The 27,476-nt window shown below is 34.0% G+C and overlaps 2 protein-coding genes across 4 annotated transcripts in view; one reads left to right on the top strand and one right to left on the bottom strand.

Annotated features, from left to right (window-relative positions):
• LOC129798183 (sodium/calcium exchanger 1) overlaps positions 1-27,476 on the bottom strand; it is a 326,830-nt gene that overhangs the window by 131,569 nt on the left and 167,785 nt on the right. For 2 of the 3 annotated variants that reach the window (XM_055841206.1, XM_055841205.1), the window contains one exon: positions 24,398-24,543. In XM_055841206.1, the coding sequence (XP_055697181.1) occupies positions 24,398-24,543 (146 nt within the window). The remainder of the gene's footprint in view (positions 1-24,397; positions 24,544-27,476) is intronic. The other variant, XM_055841207.1, reaches the window with a different exon arrangement.
• Positions 2,382-5,292, top strand: LOC129798220 (probable cytochrome P450 6a23). Its single transcript, XM_055841249.1, has 2 exons — positions 2,382-3,479; positions 4,716-5,292. Exons 1-2 carry the CDS (start codon positions 2,483-2,485, stop codon positions 5,150-5,152), a joined length of 1,434 nt encoding a protein of 477 aa, XP_055697224.1. The 5' UTR covers positions 2,382-2,482; the 3' UTR covers positions 5,153-5,292.

Below are 27,476 nucleotides of genomic sequence, written 5' to 3'. Positions count from 1 at the left end.
CAATTTTTCGGACATAATCGGACATTGAATTCCTAGAAGTCCCTTGCCCTTTTCGAAATCTTCTAAGATTTTTGCAGCACCTCATTGATAGAGGCGACGTTCTCTTTTTCCCTTGGCACTGTACAATTTCTAGGTATTTAAAAAAAACAAAATTTATAAAATTTTGAGGAACAAAAGAAAAGTCCGATATTTCATGCCGTCCGAAAATTAACACAGTTCTCCTAATCAATATGATACACAAAATTTCTATGTATTGTAACATGAGAATAAAATTCAAGAGACTAAAATAGAGTAATGTGACCATTAATGTGGTAATTCTAGTGGAATTACCAAATTACAAAATTTATGGAAGCCAAAATTGGTCAATAGAAAGAAAATTATTTTCAAAGATCTCAAAATTCTAAAAAAGATACAACAAATTTGAGTATTTTTTTCGAAATTCAAATAATCATTCGCCTTTAATATTCAATCCCAATGCAAGTGTTATACGGGCTTCAGATCTAAGATTTAGCCATATGGCTTAACTTCTCTCTTCTCATATCGGTCATAATTATTTTCATTTATTTTTTACAAATTTGACTTAGGATTAGAAAGAAAAAAAATCCATTAGATTTTGAGAAACTTAAAAAATTGGTTGCTATTTTAGATATTGGAACCTTCAGGGCTAAACCTGTTAACTGAAGGCAGTTTTTGAATAGAGGTTTAATCCAGTTCCCGAATCTATCGAAATTCTATTTTTCTCAAAATTTTACCTGATAAGAAATTTGAAAAGTTAGGACGTATTGCTAAGCCTTAGGTCTGAAATCCGTGTAAGGTCCTGGACACAGTTACGATAAAAGCCTAGAGACGGTTTAGTGCAAAACGTTAGAAATGTAGTTTAACCATTATTTGGAATATAATTATGCTAAGTCGTCTCTCGAATAATCATCAGATGTGTCAAAATTTTCCTTAAAGTTAAACAAAAAGATGGCAAAGCGTCCCAGCTTTGCGGAATTCTCGAACACACGAGATAGAGCTCACCGTGAATTAGCTTTCTGCATAATCTTTTGGAATAACTGATCTACTAAAGATCAAATTGATTCATAAATCACAAAAGCATTTCAAAATCAAAAAATCGGTACTTAGCTGATTTATTACCGATCAAGACCGATGCAGCCGAATTCGACATTGCAGTGCCTTTCCAAAAAATTCAAATATAACCAAAGCGGTTGAAAATGAGCCTTCCAAAATGATTGGCTTTTAATCTTCAATTATTCAAAATGGCGTTTCCGGTCATAGGTATGTTTGGCCGAAATGTTCGCCAGGACCAGCTCTAAAACATATCCAAAAATCATTGAAAAAGCTTGGGCTAATTTTTTACAAAATTGGAAAAACCTCATTTTTGACCTATTTTTGAGGGATAGGGAACGTACGAAAGGGGAGGGGGGAATAATAAAGAGATTGGGTGCGAGATAATGTCATTTGAGGAGGGGTTATCGAAGACCGGAAGTCGATATCTCTTACCGTTTAAGCTCCAGAACAGTGAGAAGTTGAAAAAAGTCGATTATATAACTGTTCTCTCTTTGAGTTCGAGCAGTAAAAAATTATAGTTAAGATAAATTGAGCTATATGGCTATATGGCAAAAAGCAAGGTGCCGTAGAGATGACGGTAACTTTAATTCTCTACTGTTTGTAAGCTTTTCTTTAATTTTAGCACTTGAAGATGGTCTTCATTGATCAGATACCGTAGATCGAATCGGTGAAGACTATCCATAAATGCTAGAATTAAAGGAAAATTCACGAACAGCGGGGAACTAAAGTTTCCTTCGGAGCACAAAGTGATTAATTTAATCCAAGCTGAAAGCTTGATTTTCTTTTTTAAATGTAATGTAGCAGCAGATAAACGGAAACACTGAACCTTTCTTGATTTTTGCAATTTTATTTTCTATGGCGTTTAGATCATCAGGTCTACAATTCAATTGTAAAATTTTTCAGACACATTCCTATAAGAATATTTTTCTGATTTTTTTACGTCTAATATGCCAGGGAAAATGACGTACAGGTGAGAGTTGTTGCACTGCACTTGGACTTGGATCACAACTTGCTTCGCAACGTTCATCATTCATTCTGTGTCAGTTTGTCGAATGGTGAACATTGCAGAGCAAGGTGTGATCCATGTCCAAGTGCAGTGTAACAACTACCACCTGTACTTGATTTTCCCTGCCATATTCAATGCTTTCAATGTAAGAAAATTCACAAAAATATTTTTGATAGAAATATTTCTGAAAAGGTTTAGTGTTTCCGATTATTTCCTGAAATATTTCATAAATTTCACAAAGTCTCGAGCCCACCTTATCTGACCGACTGAACACGGTTAAGCTCTTGTGTTTCAATGAACATTTAGTTGTATGTGGTTCACGGTGGGATCTCCCAGTGGAAAAGTCTCCGGTGAAGTGGCTTTCTCTGAAATTGTGAGCACTTGGCCGCTTGGGAGGGAGGTAAAATGGAGGAATGTAGAGTGCTGGTGATTGCGGTGATAGTGGTGGGTGGAATATATTGGTGGTTGAAACGACGTCTATCATTCTGGGCGCATCGGGGTTTGGCATATGTGAAACCACGTCTGCTGATGGGCAATCTGCGAAAGAAGCACCATATCGCTCTTGCCATCGGCGAATGCTACTCAAAGCTCAGGGTGAAAGCACAATTGGGTGGTTTTTACTTCCTCCAGCGTGCTTTTCTCATACCTTTGAACGCACACCTTGTGGGCAGAATTCTCACAGTAGATTCATCGTATTTCACCCAATACCCCAGCCATGGCCAGGATTATGGAGCATTGAAGAGGGATTTGGGCACAATTGAGTCCACCTGGAGGAATATGTGGGTACATGCTGTCGATATTGCACGTGATTTTTCCACTGAAATCCATCAAAGTGGAACTAATGGCCAGAAAATTGATGCTTTTGATGCATCCATTACATATAATGTTAAAATCCTAGCCACGTCGTTTCTGGGTCTAACCCCTAAGGATACGAAATTAGTTGATTTGGAAAAATTAGCCAGGAAACATTTAAAATGGTCTGGATTGGAGCACAAAAAATTCCTCTTATGCCACAGTTTTCCCCAAATTTCCTCAATCATGGGCATACCTGAATGCGACGACAGAGAGAAGTCATTTGGCAAACTGATAAGCAAGCAGATAAACAAAGGCCGTGGCGATAAATGCTATCAGAGACTGATTAGGATCACAGAGGGGCTCAATGGGCAACGTCCGAAAGAGAAAATTGATATGGACAAACTTGCAAAAGGAGCATTTGGGCTGTTTATCGCCGGCATTGAGGCGTCAGTAGCCACCATGGCGTTCTGCATGTACGAATTGGCCAAGAGTCAAGACATTCAGAATAAGTTGAGGCGTGAAATTAGACACATTCTCACCAAGCATACTCATCACATCACATATGAAACCCTTGCTCATATGAAATTCATGGATGCTGTAATCTTCGGTAAGTTTACAACGTTCCTCTTAGTTTAAAATATTTGCAAATCAGGGGGCTTAGAATAACTTAGGGAACGGCAAAAGTTGTTGGTTATAACGGCTATTTTGAATTTAAATGAATTTTCTAGCCTAGACGAATACTAAATGCCAATCGATTTCAATTCAGCTGAAATCATATATAATTTCAGCTGAATTCTGATAATCTTAAAGCGGCACTCGCGAGGTAGTGCCATTTCCATATATTTGGTTAGCATTTTTTGTTCGAGAACTGCTGACCGATTTGCATATTTTTGCTGATCGACTCAGCTAAAATATGCTGAAAACGCTCCCTTTTTCAGCGTACTGTTCTCGCTGGGAGATTACTTTAAAATGATTAAACATATAGAAAGTTTAAATATAAATTCAGAATACAAAAGGAACACTTTAGTACTTGTACTAATATACGAAAAGAGATTTAGTACATGCTTGTACTAAATTTAATCAATATTCTTTAGAAGACACAATGTGTACAAGCGAACTTACTATAGAGAGAACTTAATGAGCCCGATCACAAGTAGATTTTGATTCTCCAATAGTGTCTTGGATGAAAGGTAAATGGAACTCTATTTGCACAAAAAGTCGTTGAAGTTCGAAGAATTCAAATTCAATTTCGCATTTTCATACTAAATTTTCGAACAAGTTGGGGAAAATTTATCAAATATCACACTAAAAAGCTGGCAAAAGAGTTACTCAGTGATTATGGGGTGATTGCATAATGGGACAAGAACAATAATCGTTGTTGTTCAGTTTTTTTCCTCACAAAAATGTGAAGACCGTCACATTTTGACACTTGAGCACTTCGAAATTCGAACAGGACGTTACTTCCGCCACCTTGGGAAAGTGTTAAGAAGTAAGAAAGTCTCTTTTTTGGATGTTCAAATAGATTTTCGAATTTTTCAAGATCTACTTCTGTACGGAAAGAATATTACCTTCTACACTATTAGTGAAATATTTAGCACACGGTTGTAAAACAAAAATAATTATATTTCACTTGGGAAATACAAAAAACAAAATAAAATAAAAAGGATTCTAAATTAAAGCATTGTTAACACATATTTGACGGGCTTTTTAAGGCATCTCCAAAAAAAGCCATATATAACAACATTTGATATTCACCCCCTGATTGTGACTTTTATCAGGCTTCCCAGTACCATTGGGAAAAATTTTATTATCGTAGCCTGAAATAAGTTTTTGGCCATTGCAGAAACTCTGAGAAAGTATCCACCAATTGGGAGCATTTGGCGTGTAACGAGCAAGGAATACTACGTACCTAATTCAACGTACATCATTGAGAAGGGTATCCCCATCGCATTGCCGATTTTTGCCATTCATCATGATCCCCAATATTATAGCAAACCCGAGGAATTTGATCCAGGACGCTTCACAAGGGAGGTATTTGACGAGGCAGCCAACATCACGTTCATGCCATTCGGAAGAAGAGATCCAATTTGCATTGAGATGCACTTTGCACTCATGCAAATCAAACTGATGCTTGTGCTGCTCCTCAAGGAGTCTCGAATCATTCGGTATGGAAAAGGCTCACCGGATGCACTAGCTATAAATCCACAATCGCCCATACTCATTCCCAAAAATCGTATTTGGCTATGTGTGGAAAAACTTCAAGATTCCACAGAAATATGAGCTTTTCACCCACTCTGCATGGAGATATATTTATTTGTTTGCATTTTACTTCTTAGCTCTGTGAAAACATGTACACAACGTGGGGTGAATAAGACTTGGAGGCAAGTAAAGAACGAATTAAAGTTTAATTTCACGTCCTACTTTGCAGAAGTTTTATTACTTGCTTTTCTCTCTTCCGCAATATACCGCCAAAAATCTAATCTTTAAAATAAATGTCACAATTTTCACCGGGAAGAAGGAAAGGAACTAAATAAAATGCTTAACAAATTTCCTTCATGACAGAGCAGATATTCATATAGATAAAAATTTATGGATTTTTAACATGTTCGACATGTCGATTGCTTGGCTAGAGCCTTGGAAGCTTTCAGTAAACTTTAGCCAATCAGAAACCTATATGAGACAAAAATATGTTGTGGGAATAAATATTTAACTGCATGTAGATATTGCTTTATTGTGAAAAGAAAATGATACTTTTAATCTCAATTGGTTAATGATTATTACTTTTAGATATTCTTTCTAAGTTTTTCTAAGTACGATTATAAATATTGGTTTTAGGTATTTGGTGATTCAAACTGCAATAAAAATAGCAATTTTCTTCATAAGTTTTTTATAAGTCGCCGAAATTAATATCTTGCAGTACTTAGTTAAAAATATAAAACACGTTTCCTTTATGAAATATTGAAGATGTTTATTAAAGAATGTAAAGATGTAAGATAATGTAAGATAAACTTTTAAAGGCAGACTTAAATTAAAGATTTATACCTCAAAATTGAGAGAATTAATATTGTTGATTATTGTTTTAGTGGAGCTTATTCTTAATTTTAAGAAGTTCATTATCATTAAACTAAATAAATGGTTAACCAAAATTCTGAAAGCCAAATTCCGAATGCCAAAATTCCGAACGTTACGATCCCGATTGGTTTAAATGTCGAAAGCCAAAATCCTGATTGGTTAAAATTTCGAAAGCCAAAGTTTTGAAAGCCAAATTTCCGAAATCCAAAACTTCGAACTCCGAAATTCTGAGTGCCAAAATTCCGAATGCCAAGATCCCGATTGTTCCAAATGCTGAACAACAAAATTCTGAATGGTTAAAATCCCGAAAACCAAAATCCCGAAAACCAAAATCCCGAAGGCCAAAATCCTAAACGCTAAAATCTCGATTGCCAAAATCTCGAACGCTAAGATCCCGATTGTTTCAAATGCCGAACACAAAATCCTGAATGGTTAAAATCCCGAAAACGAAAATCCCGAAGGCCAAAATCCTGAACGTCAAAATCCAGATTGCTAAAATCTCGAACGCTAAGATCCCGATTGATCCGAATACCGAACATCAAAATCCCGAAAATCAAAATTCCGATATCCAAAATCCCATAAAATCTTAAAACGGTCGTAGCTATTTCTACAGTTCCACCCGTACTTGCTGGAGCCAAAGAGAAATTTTCTCTGTTTTTGGGAAAGCATTCCATACAGTAATCCTTCTTAAAAATTCATACTTTCAGGATTTTGGCCAATCGGAATTTTGATACATTCGGAATTTCGACCCATTTTGGATTTTGTCTCTTCCGGCACCGATATTAACACAGATATTTAACAATAAACATCGCAAGACCGGTCAAATTGACTAGTTTAACGCTTTAAGGACCATTGGAACACCGGTGTCCCTTAAAAAATAATTTTTCCTGACTACATAAAGTTTTTTTCTTTTGTTTGTACTTAATTGCAAAGTAAAAGGTTGAAGGAATCTAGGATATTTTTTGCAAATCTCCAGCTATTTGCTATTATAGTAAATTTTTAAGTTAAAAATGACGAATTTTTAAATTATCATATTGAAAATTAATTTTAATTATTTTTTATATTTCCATTTTTTTTTAAAGCAAAATCGTTTTTTAACAAGAAACTACAATACTCAAACATAATATTTTTCATTATAGTGAAAATTATCAGTCATTGATGCCATTTACGCCGCCGCATTGGATTGAGATTGAATTGTCCCAAAATCTGTTTTTGGGACAATTCTGTCAGAATCTATTACGACAGTCTAAATGACCTCAATGAAATCGTTTAGATTGCACCCTTAGATTAAGACTTAATTATCTTAAATCTGGTTTTAGAACAGTTCAATCCCAATCTAATGTTGCGGTGTAAATAGCCTCATTGTCATTGATTTAGTCAGAAAAATTACTTAAATTTTTAAGCTATATTTTTGTCCCTATCGTTCATTAAGGCAAAAAATACACCAAATTAGACTCTCTTGGCTTCTTGAAGGTTAAATGTAAGACATTTCAAAAGTTTTGTTTATCGGTTTCATTTTTATTGCTGATTTTCGGTCAGCGAAAACTGTTTCACCGTTAAAGGATTAAATTTTTTTAAAATTAACACAAATTTAAGCGGTACAATAACGCTATCAGACTTTATGAATTTCTTAAAATATGCATGTAATAAAGTTTTCAGTGTTTAAATTTTAATTTTTTCCTCTTTTTTTAAGAAAATTTTTGAACATCCTACTAACAGTGGTCTGGTATTTGACTGAGCGTTCTACGAAAAATCATCAAAAACGGTCGGTAGGTTTAGTGTTAAGTCAGAATCACATTGACAATAAAATGATCGCCGAAGCCTCACCGTATTTTGTCAATTTACGAATTTTCATTGCAATTCTTACGCAAATTCTCCATTACCGTATTACATTATCTCATAGCCGGTGGCACTAGGTGAAAATAATACAAGAAAATTGAAGAAATAAAACGAAAATTCGATAAACGGTGAGCCAAAAAACTGCACGATTAATTTCTCTTACAGTTTTTTTGCTCGCCGTTTATCGAATTTTCGTTTTATTTGTTTAATTTTCTTGTATTATATTCACCTAGTGCCACCGAGTATGAGATAAGGTAATGCGGTAATGGAGAATTTGCGTAAGAATTGCAATGAAAATTCGTATATTGACGAAATACAGTGAGGCTAGAGCGATCATTTTATTGTCAATGTGATTCTGACTTAACACTAAACCTACCGACCGTTTTTGATGATTTTTCCTAGCACTCTCAGTCAAATGATAGACCACTGTCAGTAGGATGTTCAAAAAATTTTCTTTGAAGAGGGGAAAAAATTAAAATTTGCGTAAGAATTGATAATCGAGAATTTGTGTAAGAATTGCAATGAAAATGCGTAAATTAACGAAATACGGTGAGCTTTTTGCTGTCAATGTGATTCTGCCCTTAATCGTTAATAGTTATTTTGGGATCTTTCATTTTCACTTAATATGGTCAAAATCAGTGAGATAAAAACCGTAAAGTTGCGACTTTACTCGGATTAACAAGACAGCGATCTGTTGCTGGGCGTTTCAAACCTAGATAGGGGGTGAATTAGTCGATCTCTCCCAGTGTACTCATATCTTTCCCAAATTACTTTATGGGTATTATTTCTTGATTTATTAAATTCCATTTTAAAAAATTATATAGGGTAAGTGTGCCAAATTTCGACATAGTTGCATACAAGCGTCAAAATCTCAAGTTTGAAATGTAATATTTTAAACAAATTGATTTTTTTTATTCTTCCTTCTGAAAGAGTGTTGCTTGGAACTTTGTAAAGAGTTTACCGTTTTTATATACTCTAAAATGAGTCTTAATACATTTTAAAGTGAATAAAATTGTAGAGATAGCTTTGGTACCTTATTTCGGCCACCTTCATTCTCATAATTCCTTGCACCTCGGGAATTCTTTCAATATCTTTTTCACGTCATCTTGTTTGTCGAAGCTAAATTTTTTTGTTATTCTTTTGCATTGTATTGTATAATCTCTAGAGTACGTAAAATCTAAAAGTTCATGGAAATTCGAGGAACAAAAAAGGTGGTCGAAATTTCAAGCTGGTCGGAATTTGGCACACTTACCCTATTATAATTCGGAAACGCAGGCATTTGAAGTTTGTTTTGGAACTTTTTATAGTAATAGTAAAGTACTTTTTATAGTAAATAATGAATTATTTCATTGGCCTATTAAATTCCATCTTAATTAAATTGATGATTTTTCAAAATTGCTTCAATATCGCTCTGGTACTTATGTATTACAAATTTTAAATACAATAATATGGAATAAAAGCTCAAAGTTATTAAAGTTATCATAAAATCATGATTGGTACCAAATGTTGCCACTACCCTAGATTTGTCTAGAAGCCTAAAATATGACGTTAGTCCCTCTCAAATTGAAGAATTACTATTAGGATAAAATTGGGGTCTTTAAGATGCCCTCGCTCATTTGTGGGACAATTTCTGTTTGGCAATTTGAGGGTTAAGGGATTAACATTAACCTCTAAAATTTAGCAACTCTGACGAAAGCTACCAAAGCTCATGGTGAAATATATTTGTGGCAAATGTCATGCTGTGTTGGGAAGGATGAAGGAGGGTTGTACACAAAAAAATCTTATCATATTCAGCAGAAGTGACTTTTGTCGTGGCCGGAAGAGCTTCTCAGCATGTGTCTTTTCCTCAACCCTAAAAAAAGAAATTCACCCCCATTGGGATATTTCATGATTGTATTTTTGCCCATTTTTACCACATGATCCATGCAGAAAAAGCTGTCTTGTGAAAAAAATACAATAAATCAGCCACACCTCAAATTACTCACTAAACTCCATCCCCCAAATGATATTTCATCATTCTCTCAGGCACATACCTGCTTGCATCATAAATTTAACTCCCTAAGATCCAATTATGTGATTGCCATAACTCATCATTTGAACTAAATTCTTGTGCTTCTGTGGTGCTTCTCGAAATACGCACCACTTCTCACATACTGATTTTAGGATTTGTTCTTAGGTGCTTTCCAGCTTTTGTCGGATGAAAAAAAAAGAAATAAGAATGGCCTGTAAGCTCATGGAAAATTTGGTAATCCCTTCGTGAAGCGAAAAAGAGGAGCCAGAAAGAGGGACATAATACATCCCATGGAGTGTTTGAGGGATCGAAAGGAATAACGTGTGTGCATGGGACTTGGCAATTTATCGATTCTCCCTACTAATTCACCCATAGATTTTTCTACCCTCGCACAATTCTATTCTTTTGCCCATGAAACTTCCAACTGTGACGAAAGGGTCAGATGAAGAAATAAAATTCACGCATGCGAAACTATTGTGTAGCATATGAATGCGAATATACGCAAATAATTACACAAGATAGACTCAATTTATCCCCTACTGAACCTTGACCTAAATAGACAGAGTGGGATCTATTCACTTGAGGTGGGTTCTGACGAGATAAAGACACATTTATCACCCACGGAAAGTGTAAGAGAAAAAGGATAACAGAGATAAGAAGAGCTTTTCATTTTGAAGATTCAGGACACATCTTTTAGCTGTGATACCCAACTGTTTTCCTGCGTTCTTCAACAGACAATCATCTCTCCTTAAATTATATTTTATTTGCAGGAAGCTTATAGAGAGAAGTAAACCTGAGATAATACACAGAAAATTTCCTTAAATTTAGGGTGGAACCATAGCCTTAGGACATATTAAGTATAGTTATTTGTATTTGATTAGGGGAAAGTGGCCTGACTTTGAATGCGGCAGCCTTTGAATGCTTCATTTTTTCACTTATTTCCCAAAGCTAAAATTCCATTTTGTTAATTGAAGTTAATAGAAAATAATTAATAGTATTAACATAGTTCACAAAATAGAATTTTCGCTTTGGGAAATAAGTGAAAAAATGAAGCATTCAAAGGCTGCCGCATTCAAAGGCAGGCCACTTTCCCCTAATATTATTGTTTCTTTTAACTGATATGATATAAAGTATTAACTATAGGATTTCTCCGAGAAGAGTCCTAGTAAGGGTAAGCGTTCTTCTTTTGGACGACTCAAACTTCGGATAACTCAACTTTTCTATGTTCTGTGATGGATTTGAACCATGGCTTTTTTCGTGAAAATAGGGCTGCGACTTTTTGGTCGTTAAAAAGTCAAATTTGGTTAGTAAAATATTAAATTTGGTCAGTGAAAAATTAAAATTGATCAGTAAGAAATGAAATTTTGTCGGTAAAATATAAAAAATGGTCAGTAAAAAATAAAGAATCTGGTCAATAAAAAATCAAATTTTATTAGCAAATATTTTGGTCAGTAAATTTTCATGGTCAATTTTTAAGGTTTAAAGCTCTAAATCGACTGTTGAGGTAAAGGGAAATTTTCCGTATTTTCAGAAGATATCAGTATCTCCTGTTGGGACAAAGGGAAATTTTCTGTGCTTTGGAAAGTTATCAGTAGCACCTGTTTAATTTTTGTACAAAATTTATGAAAAACGAAATATGAAATACGAAATGGTAAAATACGAAATGTACTAAAATACGAAGTTTCCGCAATACGAAATGTACAATACTTTTTATCCGGATATGCAAAGTTTTAACTTTTATTGATTTCCTTTAAGTTTTTTATTGACTAAATTATTATTCACTGATCATATTTAATTTTCAACTAATTAAGTTTCACATTTTACTGATTTAAAAAAGAATTTACTGACCAAATTTGATCTTTTACCGACCAAATTTAACTTTTCTCTGATCGTATTTGATTTTTTACTGACCAAACTTTTATTTTATAGTGACCAAATTTTATTTGTTACTGACCAAATTTTATTTATTGCTGATCAAATTTAATTTTTTTTACTAAATTTTATTTTTTATTGACCGAATTTGACTTTTTACTGATCAAATTTGACTTTTCACTGACCAAATTTTATTTTTTACTGACCAAATTTGACTTTTTACTGACCAAATTTAATTTTTTTACTGATTTTTTTAAAAAGTTTTTTACTGACCATATTTAATTTTTTTCTGACCAAAAAGATTTTGCCTGAAAATAGAGGCATTTGACTACACAAATTCATGAAATTTTCTTGATTAAAAAGTTGTGACAAAAACATTCTGCCTCTGTGACACGATTAACATAAGCAAATTTAATGAAATCAAAATTCAAATCCTTTTCATTCTGAAACGTTTTAACAATGTTTATCTTATTTTTCCGTATTCAGAACATAGATGGAACTAAATTGAACTTGTTGTGATGTTTAAAAGAAGAAGAGCATTAAAAAGTTGGGTACGCATTAACTTGAGAAATAATTTTCATAGGTATTTTGATTTCACAACATTTTAAATTTAATTTGGTGTAATGCCCAACGCTCAATAATTTTTGTTTTGTAAACATGTTTTTGACTTTTCAATGAGAGTGAATGAGATCTTGATTAAGTCATCTCACTCACTCGCATAGGACATTTTGAAAACATATTTACAAACAAAAGTTATTGTGCGTTGGGCATAATGTCCAGAATGTTAATTTCGACTACATGATTTTTTCCTGATTTAAAAGGTATCTCAGAGCCATTATGATCAAATTTAATTTTTACATCTCATCTAAGTATATGTAGTACCATTTCTAAAACTGGAAATTTTCAAAAACTATGTGAGATAGTACAGAGAATTACTTATTTAAAAATTGAAATCAATAATTCACTTTGGTTTTCTACTCAAAATTGCAAACAAAATATTTTACACAAAAATTTGCTTTTTATTTTAAAGGTTTTCTATAGATATAAAAGTAATTTATCAGTATTTAAATCATTCAAAAATTTTATCTATTATGGAAACTACGCACCTGAAGCAACGGCCATAAAAGTGACAACATCTCAAGAAAGTTTCCAGTTATGACCATATACAAAATTTATGGTATATTAATTTAAAAACTCATGTTGAATGGTCGATAAAAGTTCCTTATGTTTATAAGAGAAAATAAAATAAAATATAATACTTAATATTTTAGTGGGAATATACGAACTTTGTCGGTTAAATTTTAATGCATTTAAGCAAGTTTTTTTTAAAATAGTGTCAGGTTAATTATTGTCGTTTATATTGAGATTATATTAGAAACATTAAAATTTTTAGCCTTGTTTTGAAGAAAACCACTTTTAACATGGTATTTAAAAAGAAATGTATTTTTCTGCAGAAGAAACTTGAATACAGTGCCAACCATAAACTCTTGCATTACTCTAATATCTCAAGAATAAAAGGTTTATTAAATCGCTACTCATTTCCAACTCTTGCATTTTTAACAACATCACGTAAGATACATTCAACCGACCCATTACATGTTTATAGCATCGACAAAGAGGATTTGGGGTTGAAATAGTGTTCCAAGACCAGCATCAACAGTCGCAGTCGTTGAAAAAGGGAATATTCAAGATTATGGTGAAAAGTATGGAATTCTGTGAGAATAAAGAAGTTTTTGAAAAGAATTTTACTGCCTGAGAAAAGCAATTGTTTGAAACAGTCCTAAGAAAGATCAACTTTAATACTGTTTATGTTAAAGGAAAATAGATTTATAAAATTCAGGGCTGTAACTGATTTTTAACAACATGGTGATTTTTAGCTATGAAATTGATAGTATTGAAAATAACGATGCTACGAGATGAATATAAATTGAGAAATGAAATATAGCAGCTTTCGTATTAAAATTTTGGAATTATTAGCATATCGGCTAATTGTTTTGGTTTCATTTGTATAATTTATTTAAATAAAAATCGAATTCCGAGTAAATATATATGCAAATTGGTGAAAATTGTAAGTAGTGTTAGTATTTGTTTAGAACTAATTGTTATAGAATTCAATTTAGATGTCTGTCATTGTTCAAATATGTTAAAATACGTAATATTGGTCGTGATTTATATTTAGATAAATGTAGTGAATGTTGAGTAACAAAATATTTAATTACACTAACTGAACATGCAATAGAAGAATTTATAAATGTTTTCGAATGATTTTTAAACCTGTGTCCCCTATGCTAATGAACAGATTTTTGAAAAAAATATTATTATGGGGTTTGATCCAATATCTCTGTGAAGGACTACTTGAAGAATCCGAACTTAGGATCATCAACAGGGCAATATATGTACCTAATAAGATCAAGGATGAAAGAATACCCAGAAAGCTACAGTAGATGCGGGTACTTTTTGTAAGTTTTTCTTTAATTCTAGCACGTAGAGATGGTCTTAATTGATTCGATTTATTATGTCTGATTAGTAAAGACCATCGTTAAGTGCTAGAGTTAAAAACAAAGCTTATGAAAACCAGGGGTGCAAGGGGTCATTCATAGGCAATTCGAGTGGCTCGAGCTCTCGATTCCTCGAAAAAATACATAGGTTCCCCGGGATTCCTGCAAAAATATATGAATTCCCCGAGTTCCCTGAGAGTTCCTTGAATGTATAGATTCCCCGGGGGTTTCCAGAAAAATACATGAGTGCCCCGGATTCATTGAAAAAATATATGGTTTCATCGTGAGTTCCTTGAAGATTGTAATGGCTCTCCGGGTTCCCTGAAAGTTCCTAGAATGCAAGGATTCTCCGGGTTCTCAGAAAAATATATGAGTTCCTCGTGGGTTCCCTGAAAAATGTATGGGTTCTCCGTAAGTTCCCTGACAACTTTCTGGGTTCCCCGGTTCCGCAAGAGTTCATTGAAAAATGTATGAGTTCCTCGGGTGTGAATTTCCTGAAAAATATATGGGTTCACCGGGTTCCCCGAGAATTCTCTGAAAACTCTATGGGTTAATCGGATTCCCCGTAAGTTCTCTGAGAAATATATGGGATCCCCGGGCTCTCCATGAGTTCCCTGAAAAGTGTATGGATTCCCCGGGTTCTCCATGAGTTCCCTGAAAAGTGTATGGATTCCACGGGTTCTCTGGGAGTTCTATCTAGAATTTATAGATCCCCTGGGTTCTCCGTGAGTTCCTTGAAAAATTTATGGTTTCCCCGCTTTCCCCGAGAGTTTTCTGAAAAATATGGGCTCCCCGTGTGTTCTCTGAGAAATGTATGGGTTTCCTGGCTTCCCGGAGAGTTCCCTGAAAAATGTATGGGATCCCCGCTCTATGAGTTCTTTGAAAAATGTATGGATTCCCCGGGTTCCCTGTGAGCTACCTGAAAAATGTATAAGTTCCTCGGGTTCCGCGTGAGTTTTCTGAAAAATATATGGGTTTCCCGGGTTCCCCGAGAATTCCCTGAAAACTCTATGGGTTAATCGGATTCCCCGTAAGTTCTCTGAGAAATATATGGGATCCCCGGTTTCTCCATGAGTTCTCTGAAAAATGTATGGATTCCCTGGGTTCCCTGTGAGCTACCTGAAAAATGTATGAGTTCCTCGGTTTACCCGTGAGTTTTCTGAAAAATATATGGGTTTCCCGGGTTCCACGAGAATTCCCTGAAAATCCTATGGGGTAATCGGGTTCCCCGTGAGTTCTCTGAGAAATGTAAGGTAAAGTACCCTTTATTCGACCGGTTCCTCTATTCGACCGGTAGATTTATTTATTCAATTTAATTATATTTGCTATAATATTTTGTGTATGATCTAACATTAATAGGTCAATTATTCTTTAAATAATACGAATCAGTGACAAATTCATAGAAATTGATGAAATTCACCATCAAATATTCAAAAATTGACCCACCGGTCGAATAGAGGAACCCGGTCGAGTAAGGGTACTTTACCTTATGGGCTCGCTGGTTTCCCGGATAGTTCCCTGAAAAATTATGGGTTCCCCGGATTCTCCATGAGTTCCCTGAAAAGTGTATGGGTTCCTTGATTTCCCCGTGAGTTTCCTGAAATAAAAATGTATGGATTCCTCGAGTTCCTTCTCAGTTCCTCGTTTGGTCCCCGGCTTTTCTGTAAATTCCCCGAGTTCACCATAGGTTTCCTCGCCAGATTGGCTCGAGTTTCCCGAAATGATTTACCCCTTGCAGGGGTTCAAAGGCATCTGCATCTACGGTACTAAAGAGTGATAGTAAAGGGAAAAGGTTTGAGAAAACACCGCAGTGGTGTGTTGCTAAGGTGATGAATGGTGTGATAGGAAAGTTGTAAGGTCAAGTAGAGGCAAGTGGGTGAGGCTCGGTCTATAGGGGTGTTGTAATTATCTAAAAGTAGGTTTTCCCCTATTTTATTGAATCTACAAGCCAAGTTGATAGAATCTAAATCCTAACGAGAAAAATCACACCTAAGCAATAATTTAATCAGCTTTAACTTAACAGTTACCAATATTTCAAATAAAAACATTATTAAATTTAATTTTGTCCATTTTCAATAATTTAATAATAAGTGGAATGTCCTCAAAATTAATTTCAATTGTTGAAATATGTACAAAACCACATGGAATTTCTCAATTATGCCTTTGTTATAGCAATTAGTAAACTATTAGGTGTGTGTATGCCTTTTGTAATGAGGAGAAACATGAAAATTTTCGACATACCCCATAACAGCTCTATATTATAGTCAATACATAAATAATTGCAATGTCAGTGTCGTCTTCAAACAATGATTTATTGTCTATATTGTATTCCCCATTCAAGTGTCGTGCAAAATTAATTGTCTCACGAGGAAATATGTGTCAAAAGTTCATATGATAAGGAATTTGATATTATGAGGAATGAATCAATGGAGACGCCTGGTGGAATACCAGGCGTCCCCACCGCACAACTTTACAGATTTGGGTCATCCACATCGTTCATCCCAGCTTGATGAAAATTTATGATGTGCCGAAGAGTGAGCAGAAAACGTGAAAAATTCACAATCTGACACATCTATAATTGTATTATTTCTGTTTATTTTTGATTTTTCCCGAAGAAATATTTCCAATACGAGAATAATGTCCGACATATTAGATAAAAAAAGCTACCCCAAACTTCTGAAATAATATGAAAGGTCTATTGAATTTAGACTCTCCCCAGGAGCTTTTCGGTTTTTTTTTTGCTTTATTGCATTTTTTCGTGGCTTTGACTTTCTATCCCGTGAAGAATATTTTTTTTTATCCAACAAATCAACTTTTCTCAGGCAAAAAATGAAGCTTTTAGAAAAGGAAATTGAATCAATATATTTTTTTTTTTGTTTTTGCTTTCCTTCGGAGATTTTGATGAAAAGTCTGTGCTATTTACACTCTATTGACTCTCCTTATGAGGCTCTAATTAAATTATATCGTGCAATTCTCATGGAAATTACCAGTATAATTTTCTCGATTTTCTTTCATATCTGTATGGCGTCTGAAAAATTAAAAGGCAACACGTCGAAGGCAATATAGGAGCTAGTGTTAAGGAGTGGAAGGAATCAACATTGCACGAATATTTTATTCAGCATGAAATTAAATGGGTATTCGTATGAATGATGAATTTTCCAGGTCATACAAAGTAATTTCCTAACCACTTTTGATGCATGAAATTACCAAGTTTTGGAAATGAAACGAATCAAGTTTGAGGGAAAAGTTTATCAAAAGTTTGTGTTTTTCATTTGGGAGAGTACCATCAAGGAAGTATGCTATATGCATGCACATAGGAAAAATCAATCCATTCGTATCCATTATCAAAATTGTTCTACAAATGAACTTTGCCAATTACCACTCTGAGGTATTCCTTCATAAATGAATTTAATTAGAAGGAAATACAATCAAAAACTGTAATAACTCAAAGAAAATTATTTTTTGATTGTCTTTTGTCTTCTTTATTATATTTCTAGCAATGTTACTTTTCTTATTGTTTGCACTGGAACACGACGTTCAAATTAATTTATCCTCAAATAATGTAGAAAAAATATTTGTCAAGAGCTTAACACTCACAAGTAATACACAAAATGCTACTTTATTAAGCCTACCCCAGTGAGCTTTTGTTCATTTCCTAATAAAAGAATTAATTTTACATTCGCCTTTTTGTTTTCCTCTCTTTGTGTGCAATAAAATAAAAGAAATAAGGCGGCAGGATGGATCCAGGAAAAAAATGGTAGGCAAGAACAAAAAAACAGCTAAAATTGCTCCAAAAATGCTCATTTCTAGCGAGAAAATAAATTCACGGGGATAAAATTCACTGGCCTGGACGAGCATGAAAAAGCTCTACCCTGAAAAAAAAAGAGACTCATTGTCTCCCATTTATTGTAATATATAAATTCAGAAAGCATCCTTAATTTGTGTTTATTCCCATATTTTCTTTCACGAGAAGCATGATTTGGATTCTAAGTCTCAACATATAAATTTGTTTTTTGTGGGGTGCCTCTTGAATTTTCCAAAAAGGACACTTTATCAGACAAGGAGCAAATGGTTTCAGAATCATATGGCAAAGTTAAATGTGGCATAATGTTCTACTTGCAAGGTCGCACGTATAAGTCATGATTAATAATAAAGGGTAATGGATATTTTTTCCCGAGAATATATCTTCCCATATTAATCCACTTATCCACCAACAGTCATTCAAATTCAGTGCTATATATCTCAATGAATTTCTACATTTTATCATCATGAGTGGAAAATACAAAAATAGTGTATTTTTCATGAATATCATCGATTTTTCTGCAAAAGTTACATGAAAAACTATTTTCTATACTTATAAAGCTCTTAAAAGTCGAGATGTAATGTAGGGAGAATTGTGGAAAATTGGGGCAGTTCATACTTGCTTTATTATTACACTGAGAAAAAAGAGGGTGCGATTAACATTTTTTCCTCAGAACTTTAATACTTTTTAGGTGTAAAAATATATCAACATTTTTTAATGTTAATTTTACACCTTTCAAAGGGTAAAATTAACATGAAAAAGGGTAACTTTAACCCCTAATACACCTAAAAAGCATAATATTTACACCGATTTCGAATCAATACTGCAGGGTAAAATAAACATTTCCGGAATGTTATTTTAACTTTTTCGGATTTCTCACAGTGTAGGGGAAAGTTCCCATGCTATGCACGGTCCCAAGCTTCATAATGAATAAATTTTCCTTTGTTTCTGAATAAAAGTGACTCCGCAATATATTTTAAAAACAGGATACTTCCCCTGTAAAATATGGGTGCGATGAGTCACATTTATTGAAAAATAAGGAAAAGATTTTGTCATATAATAAAGCTTGAGACCGTGCAAAGCATAGGCATTTTCCCCTATAGGAGTTTCTACAAGTACGAAGAAAACTAAATACGAAGCAGCCAACTGATAAATATTTCCCAAAAACATTTATTGAAGGCTTTGAAGCTTCGCATACACTCTGGCATCGAACACTTCATATTTTTCCTTCCTTAAATGGATTTGAACTTGTGGCAATTTATTTTAATAACAATTAGTCTTAAGACAGTCATTTCCCTAAAGATATAGATCAGCTTCATTAAAGGATTGTGTAGAAAATATGAAACGTTCGAGGCCAGAGTCTGTACGTCGTGTACAAAGCCTGAAAGTCTACCACTAATCAATTTAGTAATTTTGGAAACATCAGAGAGAGTCTCCTATTAGCCTATTAAAGCCTATTAAATATCCAAGAATCGTAAATTAAACCCCAAGAAATTAATTTATAATTGGCTGAAAAATCCGTATAAAACGGCGCCATATTATGGGCTCTATGCAAGGTATCGAACTGTCATATTTTCTATAACTAATGGTATTATAATTCTGCAATTTATTTAATAAATTGAGTTTTTATTCATACCCAAGTAGCATTTTAGAGCAAGACTACCGTGTGTTGTCCGTACTTTTGATTAAAGGAATCCTCCGATGATCATCACAAAGTAAGATTACAGAAAGTGAGGATTAGTATGTCGGTAATTATGTAGGTAATTTTGCGTAAGAATTTACTCTAAAATTACCTGCAGATGACTCAAAAATTGCTTTTCAGATTATCAATGCAGTTTCTGATGACAAATATTGATTTTAATATTGAATTCAATTTATTCTCTCACAATGCTTGATTGCGGCTGCCCACCGACTTCATTACCGATCTCATCGGGTAAACATCAGAAACCATTGAATCACTGATCGTATATGCCAAATTTTGTACATGATATGACAGTTTTACAATTTCGAGTATTTAAATAAATTATGAAAATGTGAATGGCAGTTGTTGCGTGGTATTAGGAAAAAGCATGGTAAGGGATGAGTCTCAGCTTGGCCAATATAATGTAAGATAACTGAAGTAGATATCTAGTCAATGTGTATCTGGCCAGTTCTACGTAGTTGCAGCTGTTCCGGTGTTCGCCAGAGAATTCGTTTCTTTTCAAAAAGAAAGACTTCGAATTTTTATCAAAGCTTTCGACCCTTGGTGTGGGTCTTCCTCAGTGGGTCAGTTAAAGTCGTTTTACAATTTGAATTTTCGTCTGTCCTCTGCTAACCATTACACTTTGCCACTTAAACATTTATTTGGGACTTTTTTTCACTAGTATTTTAATGTATTACTAAGAATCTTTTTGATATTGGCGTTCTTTACGTTGGACGGTCTTTGTTCAACTGAACTTTAATGTGAACAAATTCAGTATACTTTACAAAATTCACTTTATTTCAAGGAGGCGATCCATCCTGTAAACCGAACGATCCGAGCCATTCTAGCGTTTCGGTCAATGTGTACCCTAATTCTTTTTTCTAAATAATGGCTAATGTTTAATGAATGTTGTTTTCAGTGTTTAGGGAGCTTAGTTTATATTCTGTAACAGGTTATCAGAACATCAAGACTAGCATAGAATAAATTTTAAAAAAGTATTTACTAGCCCCTTATCATTTTGCTTTTCGTAATGTTGACTTGGGACCAAATGGTGATAGTCCAAATTCAAAATTTCGAGTTTTACTTGGAAAATCTTCAGTTTTCTCTTCATTGCCAGTCAGGCAATAATTGTAAAACAAAACTGAACGATAGGGGACCATATTGTTGATTATCAAATATTCCTAATTAATAAAAAAGTAGCCCATATATTTTTAGATATTTTAATAGCCTGATTTAAAAATATTTTGTAGATTTTTTTTGGAAAGGTGTATGTTGTATTTTTATTAGGGCAATATGTCTTCCTGGAAAAGTGTACTATACATAAAATGGTAATAAATTCCCCGAGAATAGCTTCATATGTCCGATATCGCCCGACTTTTCCGTATTCATTTAAACAACTTTTAAGTACATAAACCCAAAATCATCTTGTTAATTTGGAAATTGAATAGAAGGTGTAGCCTTTAAAATCTCCTTGTGACCTCAAACAATGAAGGCCTTAAGAGTCTAAAGTATCAAGAATTATAAACTCAAAGCAAATCCGCAAGGGTATGTTTGTAATTAAGATTTAGTCAAACTAACAACAAAGACTATCCCAAAAACCCTCCTTTAGTACTTCAAGATTGGCCATATAAAAACTTTGTGTAGTTCTTATGTGCTTAGACACATGGTCAATAACTTCCTGTGTTTGTCTATCCCAATACATGTTCTTTTGACGAGGTCATTACCATACCATTTGAATGTCTCCCACTTCATCAAACTTCGATTGTCCACCCCATGATATCGCTTACAAATTGTCAAGTAGTACAGCAATAAAACAAATAATGTCTGATTGTATTTCCCATCAAGAAGAATGTTCTTTTGAGAAAATTATCGTGTCAATCAAACAGAATTCTCAAATTTTACAGCCATGTTCTTCACCTAAATCTAATCCATAAATTTGAGAGTAATATCCGAAGGTAATAAAAGCATATCGCGTTTTAAGGCACTTTCCGGCAATATTTCGTCACACAATGGGAAATTGACGAGTCAGCTAAAGCATCGAGCACAACTTTGCATAATTACCCAGAGGAAATATTCTGGCAAGTTTAAACATTTTATTGACGATGAAAAGTTTTGCTTTCTATTTCTTGTTTGCTGGCAGAAGTAGGTACTCAGAAACGGAAGAGAAGCACAATTTCCTGGATGTTCATTTCAGAGGAAAATTTGCCACCTCAATATCATCACTTTTCAACGGTTGGGAAAACAATAATTCAGTCATCGTGGTAAAAGTCAAAGTAACTTTCTAGGGAAAATCTCTCGGTACTCACGCAACAAAAGTGATAAAGGCATATCTCACACTTCTTTTGTCTCAGAACGCAAGAAATCCCTTTTTAGATGAAGAGTTTCTATGGAAACATTTACCCTTTTGCCTTTAGTATCCTGCAATGTTTGTGATATTTCATTGGAGTCTTCTGCAATCACTAAACAAACACTGAGATAAGGATAATGGTATCCTAAGGGTATATCCTACTCAAAATAGATGCTCTTTGTCAATATTATAAATAGATTGAATTTGAAGGTGTATTTTTGGGTGTTCTACGTGCTCTTATCAGGTGGTAAAATCATTTTCAATCTATAAAAGGGTCGCTGCCGGTTTAGAATTTTCCACATTTAACGTGGAAATTTGTCGTTTTATATTCGTGCTGTTCTATCAGTCCCGTTTTGGTCTGAAAGCTAGTCACTAACGCTAGGACGGCGGAGGATGCTGAAAACTGCATAGTCTCTCATCAAAACGAAATTGTATACGAATAAATTGTGGCGGTTATTATTTAAAAGTATTACATTTCCCCTCTGCGAAGGCAAGGGAGGTCAAAGTGTGTGAGAAGTAGGAAAGGGAGCCTTATGACCTAGACACACTTACGATTTAAACCGAGAGACAGCTTAACGCAATTATAATCAAAATGATGATTTGACTAAAATTCCATCAGGTTCCCACTAATCCGTTTCTCGGCTTAAGCTGAGAGATGGCTTTGTCAAAACCTGGTGGACATGTAACTTAAATAAAATTTTGATTACAATTTCATTAAGCCGTCTCTTGCTTTAATCGTAAGCGTGTCAAGGGCACTAAGCCACGGGAAGAGGTGCTCCGAGCACCGAGTCCCAGGCCACAGGGAGCGGATAATTAGTTATCCCAGGGCCCAGGACAGCAATTCTATTCCGAAAGCATTTTTGATGAATGAATTTAACTAAATGGTAGCATGCCCCAAATTTACATAGAACGTAGTAGAAAACGATAGAAAATGTGAAGAATTGTTGAGAAAATAGTGTCTTCGATGGTAGTATAATACAAAGTTGTGAAATGCACGTGACGTTTTCTTTCAAAGTGCGTACGTCGATTTCTTACCTATGTGGTATAGAAGGACGCCAAATGCATTCTTTTTGGCGCGCCATTTTTTGTACAGAAAAATACCGTCATTTGAAGTCGTTTTCGTTACTTCTTCATGGTAGAGTAAATTTTAGAACCGTAAAATAACGATTATATTACTAATTCAATCTTGAGTAATGCTGTGACCAGAATTCGACGCGAATATGACTAATTTTTAAGATTCCAATTAGGAGTAATTTTTTGACCATTTCTTGTACATCAAAGACCAGTCGTTTTTTGAGTCAGAGTATTTTTTTGCGGATTAGAGTGACTAGATGTCTAATATTACGCAAAGAAAAGACGTCCTGTAAACGTCTTTAATGCTACTTCAGACAGATGACTAAAATTTGACAATTTTGACAGCCTTAACAGCAATTAATGTGGAAGAAAATTTAATGTCAAAATTCCGACGTCACGTTAACGATTATTTATGAAGTGCTTTTCGATCATTAGAAAGATTAAAAACAACGGTAAAATGAATGTTATGCCCAACGCACAATTACTTTTGTTTGTAAACATGTTTTTAAAGTTGCCTATGTGAGTGAGCGAGATGACTAGATCGAGATTTCATTCACACTCATTGAAATGTCAAAAACATGTTTACAAAACAAAAGTTATTGTTCGCTGAGCATTAAGATACAAGCTGATACAATCAAATTTTTCCTCTTTGATTATATATTTATCCTTATTTTTTTCACATTGAAAAACGTTCATCAGAGACTATTACGAAGAGTACATGCTTGAAACAATTTAAGAAAGCATTCAAGATGATTCAAAATCAGCAGTAATTGAGAACGTTTCCGTTTTGAAAACTTGTTGATAAATTTCTTCAATGATTCTCCACTTTCACTCATATGACTTTTAAGGGGTTCAGGTATGATCAAGTCAATACATCAGACTTACTACAATATATGCCCTAGACTAGACAGACTTCTGGTTTAAGCCGAGATACGGCTTAGTGGGAAACTAATGGGAACGTAGTATAAGTCATAGATCTGTCTAGCACATTACGTCAGGGGGACTAGTTTTGCTACTTGGGTATGGTAGTTTTCACCTCATGAATCTGAAAGTTATTATCAACTTTCCCTACTTATTTCGCTGGATATCACTATGAGATTCCCAACGTACCTTCAGTAGTGGTCATTTGCTGAAATTATTACTTATTGAACTTTCCGCTTTAGTCTATCCCTATCATTCCTATAGAATACATACGGAAAAGCGGAAAATTTCGTGCGATTCACATATAATTTCGCACAGTGGATATTTTTTATAGTGCAAAGCGATAGCAAATGTCGCTTTACTTTTTTTACAAGAGGAAAAAAGGTGTAATAAAGCAAATGTACTCACTTTGAACTCCTTGCTCTCCTTTATCCGAATCTGCGCACGGACGACGTCGCCGGCTTTTGGTCGTCCCAGCAGGGCCATTTTATCCTCTTCTGTGAGATCCTCAGGTGCTTTAGCTTCTGCCTCCTGAACCATTGACGCTAATTCATCTAAATAATAGACACAGAGAGTCACTTTAGTAAATTCCATTTGCTGAGCTATTGGAGGGTGGATGAAGAAAACCAGATGAAATTCTTTATCAATACAAATTACACACGATAATGGATGGAAGGGGATGGAATGAGGGTATTTAAACAAATAATGATTAGAGTAGAGGTTAGTGACTTAAGAGAAGAAAGGTCTCTCAAAAAAACTGTTAACATTCCACCATAAACAAGCTCTATCTCATCATCTACACAAGAAAGATTGTTTTTTTATTGAAAAAAATATATATAGCAGAAGTAATAAGATACAAGAGTTATGACAAGTGCGTAAAAAAATACTTTAAAGTCTTTCTACAGTACTATACATTCTACCTCAAAAGATTAGCTAAAAATAAAACCTTTTTTTTAAATTTAATTTAAATTCTAATACTCTACAATGCAAACATTCCACTGTAAAACCACATTATTCAGTCTTTTACTCACAAGAAAACTCAAAAGAAATAAAATCACAGCCGAAGTAATGAGGCAGTAGTTGGTATAAATAGTGTCCCTCACATTTGTCAAATTGGTGCAGATTAGATCGAAAACCACCCTCAAAAAAGAAACATGAATTGTATTGAAAGAGACTTCCGCGAATGTGAACAATGAAAGGTCTTTTAATCATTCAATACAACTGACGCGTGGCACAATATAAATGCTTTTACGCGTCCCAATGGACATAGATAAATCATCATCAACCCCCAAAGTTCACCCACTGAAGCCAAAAATGGAAGTCACCTCTTTGTCTTTTTCTCCTTGTTGTGTTAGAACGCTGGACGTGTTTTTTTGTACATGGTTCCTGTATGTGACATTTTACCTTTGACTTGAGGCAACATCCCCAAGGAATATTGCTATGGTCTGAGAACAGACAGAAAGGCAACCAACCAAATTTTTTCATGACAAAGTAGAAGAATGACAAATTTTAACAGGAGAGGAAAGAATTTTTATGACACACAAAGACACATATTGATGCAATTTCGTTGTTATAAAACTCGTAAAATTTGAAAATTAAAAAATATTGAGCTTGAAAGGATATTTCGGATATTTGACTTTCAAGATTTTATTTTACAAAATAAAATGAGCAGCAAACTGGGATTTTATTAAATAAATTGTGAATTTAATGTTTAAGTTTCCTTTGATTTATTTATTTATTTCTGATTTTTTTTTGTATTTTACCCCCTGTCTTATTTTCACAAATTATTCAATATAAAATATTCCTTTGAGAAAATGCAAATTTTATCATCAAAGGAGCGCTGTATGATTTATCTAATTTTCATAAAATGGTATGAGGATGATTCAAAAATTTACATATGTATTGTAATATAAAATAAGCTCTTCGCTTCTTAAATAAGGAGTATAAAAATCTACCGATTTTTACTGAAACTTAGGGTAACTGTGCAAAATTTCGGCATAGTTGCATATAAGTACCGAAGTCCTAAGTTTGAAATGCAATATTTTTAATTCATATTGGTATTTTTTGATACTTCCTTTTCGGGAGGGTTGTGTGGAACCTTGAAAACTAGTTTATCATCTTTGTTTTCTTTAAATCACTTCCTAAAATATTGAAAAATAATATGAACATTGCTTTGGGTAGTATTCCGGCCACTTTGAGTGAAATACCGGCCACTTTGAGTGAAAAACCGGCCACCTTTTTTCTGACCACCTTTTGTGGCGGAACGGATAGAAAATTTCAAAACGTCAAACAGAACGAGTTTTATATTTAGTTTAATACGTTTATATGACCCACAAGCCCTGAGATCTTCCGTGTAATTTATCCTGAAGACCTGAAGAGTAGCATCTCAAAGTTACGCGCAGATTCCCGTAGCAATTTGCCCTTCCTGAACTCTTCCAAAACCTTTTCTGCATTATCTTTCTCATAGAAACGATGGTTTTTTTCTCTAAACATTGCAGAACTCAGAAATTGAAAAAAACACACAAAATGAATAAGAAATTTAGGAAAGCAAAAGATGTTGCCGAAATAGGCAACACTACATCACCGGAGAGATGCTCACAAAGTATATACCTTTTTACGCGAAATACAAGATCCAGTTGGGAAATTTTATCCGAAATTTAAAGATTGATTTACTATTAACATAAACAGAAACAATCTTTAATGAAAACTAATCAATTTTCATGAAAAACACCGGAGGAAAACCTCTTGCGCTTCACCACAAATCGTAAGACTGCTAGAAACACAATCGATCTGTCACATTTTTTGTAAGACTCTTTCCACGCTGAGTTTTTACAACGCAATTTAAATTCAAATGATACCTTAAATTTAACGGTCTTTGTGTTAATACATCCTAAAATGAATAAATATTTAAAAGCAAAATGAATTCATTGACTATTCGAGGATTACATACATAATTTTAATTAATATATTTCCATTGCCGAAATTACACTCAAAGTGACCGAAATTAAAAGCTGGCCGAAATTTGGCACACTTACCCTAAACATGTTCATAAATAATTGCAATTTTTCTATACAAAACCCTTACTTCTTACAAAAAAATCCGAAGATTACAATTATTTTCTGAAAATTATAATACATTTTTACGATTTTTGCTTTATAAGACCGGAAAAAGGGGCGTGATTTATTTTTCTAAGTAGATAGGACCCTTTATGATCCATATAAAAATGAAATAGTTGTGGTGGTTTATTCAATAGGCATTGTAGATGTATTATTAAGCATAAATTCAAAATTTTTAACTCCACATTGCTATAACTGATGAAAGGGGTGTGGCCTAAAATTATAATAGATAAAGCCATTAATCAGGATGTCGAATACTTGCTTTCTAAATTTCAGAAGATGTCAGTATCAGAGTTCTTGAGTAAACTATACTCAAAATATTTCTAAGTCACGCCACGCCCTTTCTAGTACCTTTAGCTATATAAGATTAA

The sequence above is a fragment of the Phlebotomus papatasi genome, chromosome 1, assembly GCF_024763615.1.
Source record: "Phlebotomus papatasi isolate M1 chromosome 1, Ppap_2.1, whole genome shotgun sequence".
Lineage (NCBI taxonomy): Eukaryota > Metazoa > Arthropoda > Insecta > Diptera > Psychodidae > Phlebotomus > Phlebotomus papatasi.
The sequence above is the reverse complement of the archived record's forward strand: the minus strand, read 5'-3'. Positions and strand labels throughout refer to the sequence as shown.